At 34.8% G+C, this 9,502-nt stretch overlaps 1 protein-coding gene across 2 annotated transcripts; it reads left to right on the plus strand.

The window, feature by feature from the left end:
* Positions 1-3,799: 3,799 nt before the first annotated feature.
* LOC113356940 (V-type proton ATPase subunit B 2) lies at positions 3,800-8,969 on the plus strand. 2 transcript variants are annotated; one of them, XM_026600176.1, is made up of 15 exons: positions 3,800-3,943; positions 4,316-4,385; positions 4,696-4,751; positions 4,827-4,925; positions 5,372-5,431; positions 5,646-5,757; positions 5,863-6,071; positions 6,415-6,543; positions 6,711-6,848; positions 7,047-7,197; positions 7,299-7,381; positions 7,618-7,665; positions 7,758-7,811; positions 7,893-7,976; positions 8,287-8,969. In XM_026600176.1, the coding sequence occupies exons 2-15, from the start codon at positions 4,334-4,336 to the stop codon at positions 8,470-8,472; spliced, it is 1,461 nt and encodes a 486-aa protein (XP_026455961.1). In that variant the 5' UTR covers positions 3,800-3,943; positions 4,316-4,333; the 3' UTR covers positions 8,473-8,969. The 2 variants fall into 2 exon arrangements, with proteins under 2 accessions (XP_026455961.1, XP_026455962.1); XM_026600177.1 differs by lacking the exon at positions 3,800-3,943 and adding an exon at positions 4,020-4,143.
* The last annotated feature ends 533 nt before the right edge of the window (positions 8,970-9,502 follow it).

The raw sequence follows: 9,502 nt of genomic DNA on the forward strand, positions 1-9,502 counted from the left end.
AATTCTTAGGGACGACGGCGTGCATGGTATCTTCCTGTGTTAGACGTCAAGATTGATTAGAATGCATGACTAATATTTTTATTAAAAAAAAACATTAGTTTGATTTGGACCGATATAAAAAATACTCACGTTTTGATTGATCATTAGTAAATCCAAAGCAGTGACTTAGTTGGTCGCCACGAAATCGACTTCTTCCCATTTTTCTAGGCAACATGAAACTTGAGTACTGTAGGTTTATTTTCATCGCAATTATGTAAAAAATGATTAGAGGCGTCACTAATATTTTATTAATAGTTTAATTCGGATCTAAATAACAATATACTCAAGTTTTCATCGATCATTAGTAAATCCAAAGTAGTGACTTCGTTGGTCGCCATGAAATCACTATTTTCTTGCAACACAAAACCTGAGTACTGCATGTTTGTTTTCATCGCAATCATGCATTCTCGAAAACAAAGCAAACACGTTTTGGGCAACGGTTTTTATGGGGCTGCGGCTAATCATGTTTGACATGTTGATACTCTTAAGCTAAAAATTTCACCAAAAAATTAAGTTGGAATGAGTGAATGTGTGTGGTTGAAGAAATACACTCCTTTATTTATAATTGTAATTAGGGGCACATTCAATTTTTTGGACGTTTTTTCTTTTGGAATGGGTTATTACGTGCTAGTCATAAATGAGCTGTCGTTTCGTTGCATGCATACCTTAGAGCATGGACGGTTTTAACTTATTTATTGATAAAAAACTCTCTTAATCGTGGGAGGATAATGGGGGAGTAAATAAAGATCCAAACCAATGGAAAAAAATGGAATTAAAAGAGGAGGAGATTTATTTCTGGAATTAAACATACATTAAACGTTTCCAGAAAAATGTTTCAAAGAAAATAAACTTTGATTCCAGAAAAAACGCATGCGCCATCAAAATTCACGTTCATGAATTTGCATATTCATTCATTCGTATGTTTGTAAATGGCATGGAATCAATTGATATAGTGACAGTTCATTTCACCATTCAGTTTCTATAGTGTTATCTCTATTTTTCAATTGGAAGAGGCTAATCATGATTAATTAATTCTGTTTTCTATTTTTTTTTTTTATTTTTGGAGTTTAGCTTCTTTTTGTTTGTGCTGTTCTATTTTTTAATTGCTTGATCAGGAATTTTTGCTTTTTTGCTTTTTTTTTCTTTTTTGAGTTTAGCTTCTTTTTGTTTGTGCTGCAGATTTTGATCAAACTATTTATGGCATTTAAATATGATGCAAGTTAGCCGTGATCATGATCAAGAATATAGAGTTCATCTGTCGATTGGTTAAATGTTTCATTTAAAAATAAATTTATTATGGATGCTAGAAAATGATTATTCTAAAGTTTTTTGTGGTTCGGGTTATAAATCGTAATTTTTTTTTTCAGATGATGAAAGTAAGCTTATTCGATTGCTAAAATTAAAATTAGTTCCACAACATAAGGTTAAATATTTTGTGGGTCATTTTCTGTATATATATATATATATATTCGTTACTCATTATTCCATTTGAGTATAATGAAAGACATTAGTTGCATTTTTTGATTCTTCCCATTTATTTTTTCAGTTTATTTTCTTAATGGTGTATTTAATTTTCAGATTATTAAGAGGGTTATTAATATCTCCATAATGGAAGAAGGTTACAAACATCACAGCCGCTAGATGTCTTTGGCTTGGATGAGATTGGGATAGTCGGATCACTTGTTTGTCTCTCAACTGGGATGGTCGGATCACTTGTTTGTCTCTCAAACTGTTATCCTTCCGTCCAAAGCTCAAAAGCCTATGCTGGTTTGTATTATAGATGGACAACTAAACATTATACTTATACAGTGCTTTGGTCTATAATCATTGACGACTTAAAATTTTTCTTGTATTTCTTTATTTTTAGCGAAAACTTAACAATTGAATTATCAACCAGGAAGATAAACTAAAATAAATTTTTATAGTTTATTAATATTTACTTTGCTTGGTAACATACTTATACTTGGTAAGTCGTCTTACTTTTTTTTTTCTTCTTCTTACTTTTTTGCAAAACGAATACATTTAAGACTTAAGATGCAACACTCACATTCAAAGAAATCTCGGAAAACACTTAATATTATTTAGCATAATATTATGGTTTCATGACGGTGTTATTGGGGTTTGTATATCAACAATTCACGAATTGTTTTACATCCAAATTAAAAAACTTTAAAACTCATGTAGTATGAGAAAACAATTAAGTGCGTATAAATTTACTCTACGAAAATCAAGTTAACCCTCATCCCGTAAATTTACTCAATGTAAATCAAGTTTAACACCACCAGGTAAGTTCCCACATAATAATGCACAAGATGATCTTACAATTTATGGGCATCGTACTGTTTCTACGAGATTTTTAACTTGATTTCGTACTAGAATGATCACCTGGTTTTTGGTAAGTTGATTCCATAGAGTGCAAAACACCACATGCATGTTGCTTAGCACGGGGCACAAATCTAATCTTATTTTTGTTAGTGAAGATTGAATGGTTTGTCGTATCTATCGATACGAGTCTGTATTTATAATACTGTATCTGTATTTGTTGACACTAATCCAAGTTCCTCAGAATATTTAGTATTCCCGGGGTTTCTGGTGCGTATCTGCCGATATGGACCGTCTTTGTGCCATATTGACCGGTATCCGTCGTCACGTACCTATAGCGATAGATAAAAGTAAATAAAGGACATATAAACATAAAGCATGCCAAATTTTTATACCAATTTGAAAAAAGTAATAATTATTGTTATTGTTGGAAACACGAATTAATTGAAAATAATTAATTTGTTACGCTTCTATTAGTTTTCTTGACACTTGTGAGTTCCCAATATACACCGAAAATATTTGTGAATATCTTTATGTATATTTTATATTAATTTGTAAGCCTCGGGAAGGTGTGGATAATTTTTATGGATGAAAACATCAGGAAGGTAAAAGTGGAGCTAGAGAAGGTCTCTTTCATGATATCATCCTTGATAATCCTAATGATACTCAGAATCAAGATCGTCATGGTGCTACACCACAAGATCCATATCTTTTACAACGCCACATGTGAGCTTTATTAGCTTACCTTGACAGTCAAGCTGTACACGATTTATATCCAAGTGACGAATCAAGGTTTGATAGTTGAAGCCAACAAGTGCAATCGACGTCACTTAGTGATCTATCTTTTTTCAGAATGGAGAATCAATAGAATTTCGATGAACAATCTTAATATTAAAGAGTATCGTGATAGACGAAAATGACCCTTTAAAGATATTTATTTCTTACGCACATCCTCAACAAATAGGATATCAGCTAGAAGAGCAAAGTCAACCATTTACTAGTTATTCAAATTAAGTAAAAGTTAACTCTAACTCGAATGTTTTAACATAAATTTTATTTTCATGACCAGTGGAGATAATAAAATATGTGCAGTCATATCTAATATAAAAATTTATTCAAATTACAATATTTTTCGGATCCAATGGTTCGATCACTTTTATTTAGCTCATTCTCACATTTGAAAGTGTATCTCAACATCAAATTATGCAAACATATAATATGATGGACGACAATAAAGTAATAATTTATTTAGACAAAAATCATCAATATCGGTCAGTATCTATCAGTCTCAATGAATACCACCAATACCACCGTATCGTATATGTATCTGCAAGGACCGACGCGGCAAACCATGGGGCTGAAATGACACCGATACGACGAAGGAAAATAAATTTTGACATATTTTTTTTCTAATAACATGAAAATAAGTAAATAACTGAAAAGGAAAACAAACAAATAAAGACAGCTATACAAGAGTCCCTCCAGACCACGAAGTGCTTGAATTTTTGTTGTTGTGTTTACTTATTTCTCTCTCTATCTCACTCACTCCTATCAGATCTCTCTCCTCTTTCTCTGGATCAAAGTAAGTAAACTTTTCATCTTAAGATCTTCTTTGTCTCTCTTATCAAAATCATAACTTTTCAATCATTATTAACTTTTAAACGTGTCATCAATCTGATAATTTGCTGAATTGATGATATCTCTGATTTCACGATTTGGGTTTTGGTCAATTCTGAAATTTAACCTTGATCGGGCACTAAATTAGATTATCGGGTTTCTTAGGTATTCTAATTTACTTATAATGTGTGTTTGATCATTCAGTTCCCAAGAAAGTGGTGTGGATCCTGAACTGAATGGATATTTTCGTGTGATTGAGAATTTTAGCTTTACTTAAGAGTTTTATTTGAACTGAGAAGATTTCTATGCTAACTAGTTTACTTGGAATATTTATTAGGTTATCATCAAGTTGAAGATGGGTATTCCATTAAATGACATGGAGGAGGGATCTCTGGAAATTGGAATGGGTAAGTTATCCTTTTTATTTTTCGCTTTGTATATTTTGTACTAAGGGTCCATTGTCATTGTGTTTTATCCTCATGGATCTAAAGGATGTGTGCTACATTCTCATTGTAACTCGCACATGGAAATATATATCGATGTGCACTTGTGGATCATTTGGTTTAGTTAGTTGAACTAGTCGTATAAATGTTCATTGACATTGCCCATTTCCTTGACTTAGTTTTGTCTGAGAACTGCGTTTTTGATCTTTGCTTGATTTCTTGAGGTCTCATAGATAGTTGATATTGAAGTTATTCTTTTCCATGTCAATTTCAGAGTACAGAACTGTTTCTGGAGTTGCAGGACCACTTGTTATCTTAGAGAAAGTGAAGGTATAATTTGTAGCCTTTTCTTACTAATTGTCCGCTTACACTCCACAGATATCTGATTTACCTGTGTTTTTTTAGGGTCCCAAATATCAGGAAATTGTGAATATTCGATTAGGTGATGGAACAACTCGACGTGGTCAAGTTCTGGAAGTCGATGGAGAAAAGGCCGTAGTGCAGGTTTTTCGCTCTTATATGTTAATTGCATGATTTCCTTTATACTAAATGTAATTTGCATCCCAAAATTTTATGGAGTTTATTTTCCTTCAAAGATATGCACGACCTTGTTATATTGATTTCAGAACTACGCCTTTCAGTTATCTGGTGTGTCCATGTTCCCATGTTCACCAGGGATTCCCATCATGATTCTGTAGCCACTTCATTACAGCCACAGATACCTACTTCCAGTTTAGGTTATACTTCCTTTCTGTCTGATCATCTCTTCTACAACTTGGCTGGTCGATTGTATTAAGACTATCAGGAAAAAGATAAAAAATCATTGGTTCATTGTCACTCCCCGTGTAACAAAATTAAAGTTAGTTCTTTTTTTTTAATTCCGAAGGTTCTTAAAAACCGGCTTCTTTTTCATGTTGTATGTTTCGCTGATGCGATATTGCTTCTGTCAGGTCTTCGAAGGGACATCAGGGATTGACAACAAGTACACAACTGTGCAGTTCACCGGAGAGGTACATAATGTTTTTTCTCTTCATGTTTCTTACATGATTTGTTTTAATACATCCAATTTCAGTCTTCCTACTTGCGTCACTTTAGCTAAATTTCAGAATTTTTGGTGGTTTCATCTTAACTTGTCGTATTAGCAAAAAAAGTTACAGAATGTTAGATCTGTAAAGGAATAAGACTCGTCGGTTTTTGCATCACCTTCAAATTTACTTTATACAGGTATTGAAAACTCCCGTCTCGCAAGATATGCTTGGACGAATTTTTAACGGATCGGGGAAACCAATTGACAATGGCCCTCCCATTCTTCCCGAGGCATACTTGGATATTTCTGGTCTGTGATTGAGACACTACTGATTTGTCTTCATTTGCTGGTCATTCTTAAAATTTTAATGAGCAAGTATCATGTGTATATACTAAAATCGTATCTGTCTCTCAGGAAGTTCTATTAATCCTAGTGAGAGAACCTATCCTGAAGAAATGATCCAGACGGGGATTTCAACTATCGACGTCATGAACTCCATTGCTCGAGGACAGAAGATCCCTCTTTTTTCTGCCGCTGGTCTTCCTCATAATGAAATTGCTGCTCAGATCTGTCGTCAGGCAGGGCTAGTCAAGCGGTTAGAGAAGACTGAGAATCTTTTGGAGGTATAATCAGCCTATGAAATCTCGTCCATTTGAGTGGAAAAAAATTCAAAAATATAATGAATTGGGTTGCATGAGAAATGGTAGGAGCTAAAAGAGTTAGACGTTATGTGCTTCTGCCATGTTTCATGCATGTTGAAAATTCAAATCCTCCATGTTTCATGCATGTTGAAGAAAGTCTTGGGTACAGGTCTGCTGCTCTAGCAAAAAGAGTTAGACGTTATGTGCTTCTGCCATCATCATGATACCATTTCAGTATTTTCCATTTGGTTTTGGAGTTCAAGTGTATGTTTGTTGATTAGGTAATTTATGGATTTTCAACTTTTGTTAATATGGGCACTTACAGGATGGCGAAGAGGACAACTTTGCCATTGTTTTTGCTGCTATGGGAGTAAACATGGAAACCGCACAATTTTTCAAAAGGGATTTTGAGGAAAACGGATCCATGGAGAGAGTGACCCTTTTCCTTAACCTGGTAACTTTTGTTTTATGAATTTTCCTCTTCTTTTGAATCTTTTGATACGTGACTGCAAATGTTCTTTTTGCATTGTAAGAATGAACGCGATGCTTCTTTTTCATTCTGAATGTGTAATGAAACCAACATGACTCCTGTATTTACAATTTTATGATACTTTTGTGCAGGCTAATGACCCCACCATTGAACGAATCATTACTCCCCGAATTGCTCTTACTACTGCAGAATATCTAGCTTATGAATGTGGCAAGCATGTTCTGGTTATTTTGACGGATATGAGTTCTTACGCAGATGCACTTCGTGAGGTATCATTACTATAATTATGATTGTGTTGTTCACTGCATCATACTCAAAACATTTTTAGTGCATGAAACGATTATTCATACAACAATTGTTTGTCCCTAACTGAACTATGTTCCTGCCTCGTTGTATTTTTAGCCTACCATGTATGTCTGATCCTACCTACTTCAACTGAACAAAAAGAAAAAACATTTTTATTGTAGGTCTCCGCTGCTCGAGAGGAAGTACCTGGTAGACGTGGATATCCTGGGTATATGTATACCGATTTGGCGACAATCTATGAGCGTGCTGGGCGTATTGAAGGACGAAAGGGTTCCATAACACAAATCCCAATTCTAACAATGCCCAACGATGGTACTTCATCGTTAATCAAATTTCCGAGTGCACTCTCATATAACTGTCAATTATATTTTGTTAACTATACATTGTTCATCTAAAATGTTTAATTTCTCCAGATATTACACATCCTACTCCTGATCTTACTGGTTACATTACTGAGGGACAGATATACATTGATAGACAGCTTCACAATCGACAGGTACAACCTAGGATTACTTCATGATATATGAGTCTGTTGTTCGCAGTTCCTGAAATAAAATAAAGGAGAAAAATAGATGTGTGATTGATTTGTTCTTTGCTGACAGAGTTGTACGACTCTGAGTTTGAACTTTCTCCAGTGATTGTATCGAATCGATATATTTTATGTTCATAATTACTTATGATGGTGTATAGTTGATTCTTGAACTGAACACTCTCCATTGCTTAATTCAACAGATATACCCACCGATCAACGTGCTTCCATCACTCTCACGATTGATGAAGGTAAGAATGTTGTTTGATAAAGCTCTTGGTTGCATCGGTTTGTCCTGGTTACTAGTATTCTGATTTAATTCTGCTATTGGTTTTCATTGCAGAGTGCTATTGGAGAAGGAATGACTCGTAGGGATCATTCTGATGTCTCCAACCAGGTCAGTGGTGATATAGAGTCAGCGTTTGTCGCCTCAGTTTAGGAATCAGTTCTCACATTCATTATCGATCTTATGTTTCAGCTATATGCAAATTATGCCATTGGAAAGGATGTGCAAGCAATGAAAGCCGTGGTTGGAGAAGAAGCACTTTCATCGGAAGATCTGGTTTTTCCCTACAACCTCTCTCTATTTTACATACACAAATACATTATTCAGACCTATGCTTGAATATGTTGTCCTATGGGGAACATGGTCAAGAGAATGAGACAGATGATTGGGGATGGTTCAAGTAGTTGACTATTTGACTATTGGAATCCCCTGCAACTACACTGTTGGTCATTGTCCCCATATAGTGTCAAATTGCACCTCAGATCATGCTTTGCATGAAGAGCACAAGTGTTTCGAAAAGTTTTCCATTTCATTCGGTAATGTATCCAGCGATATCTAAGACCAAGTTGTTTCTTTTCTCTCCCAGCTCTATCTCGAGTTCTTGGACAAATTCGAAAGGAAGTTTGTGGCCCAAGGAGCTTACGATACTCGAAACATTTTCCAGTCGCTTGATTTGGCATGGACACTGCTACGTATCTTCCCCCGTGAACTTCTTCACCGTATCCCAGCAAAAACACTGGATGCATACTACAGTCGAGAGGCATCTAATTAATCAAGTGAATGATCGCCCATGTCTCTGCTCCACAGTAGCCTATATTAAACTTGCAGTTTGTTTGTTGCTGGACCTCTGTTTTCTTCAGTGGTTCACATGGCTCTCCAGTATCCAGAGTGAATAAAGGGGTGAGGTAGATACATCAAACAACCACACCCCCGTCATCGTCCCTCTACCCTATCACTTCTCTTTTTGGGTTTACTATTTATAGCCATAATTATTCTTTCATTGAGAACAACCCTTTAGTTGTGTTTCTCTCTTTGTATTGTCAATACTTTTAAATCATCTGGGTTCCCAAGTATGGTATGGTACGGCTTTTAGACTTTAAAAAAACTGAAGATACAGATAGGGCTTATGGTTCTTCAGGATGTAAAGCCCTTGTTTCATTTCTCTTCCTTGTGTATTATGTCTGGATTTGCAGAAGATATATTGATGTAGAAAAAGGTTGATTATTTAATCTGTCAATCTTAAGTATAAACTAGCAATTTGACGTGCTATATTATCATACTAGCCCTTAACCCGTGCCGTAACGGTACGGGCCATGGTGTTGGTTCATTTTTAATATATCGTATAATTTGTGTCCCGAATATTTTTCAACTCCTTATGATTTAATATGTGTTTGTCATGAAAATAGTTGGGATTTTCCTCTTTTTTTTTTCTTTTTTTTTTCCTTTAATATGTTATCGCAGAAGAGTTCCTCAAACGAAAGAAATATAATCTTAACTTCCAGACATTTTTTTATTTAGGTTCATTGCTTATAATGAGATAATGCTCTACATGAACATGGAAGTTTTAATATTTTTTTGGAAATATGTCGTCAGCAGCGCTCATTGCTATAAAAGTCTCCCCATGCTCCTATTTCTCTCAAGCTAACTCATCTATCATGGTCATGTTGTCGATCCTCCAAATAAGCAGAGAATAGTATTTTTTTTTGCATCGACCGAATGATACAAACTCTCCAATAGACATGATTTTTTCCTGTAATTTTTCAACACCCATTAGGTGACAATGTTTAAAATGTGTACCCATT

The sequence above is a fragment of the Papaver somniferum genome, chromosome 3 (genome assembly GCF_003573695.1).
Source record: "Papaver somniferum cultivar HN1 chromosome 3, ASM357369v1, whole genome shotgun sequence".
Classification (NCBI taxonomy): Eukaryota; Viridiplantae; Streptophyta; class Magnoliopsida; order Ranunculales; family Papaveraceae; genus Papaver; species Papaver somniferum.

What these genes read in the sequence shown, in the direction of transcription:
- LOC113356940 (XM_026600176.1), top strand. Translation starts at nt 4,334, where the DNA reads ATGGGTATTCCATTAAATGACATGGAGGAGGGATCTCTGGAAATTGGA. An exon ending in GAGAAAAGGCCGTAGTGCAG is followed by an intron (nt 4,926 to 5,371) that starts GTTTTTCGCTCT and finishes TGCTTCTGTCAG; the next exon opens with GTCTTCGAAGGGACATCAGG. An exon ending in TCTAACAATGCCCAACGATG is followed by an intron (nt 7,198 to 7,298) that starts GTACTTCATCGT and finishes TAATTTCTCCAG; the next exon opens with ATATTACACATCCTACTCCT.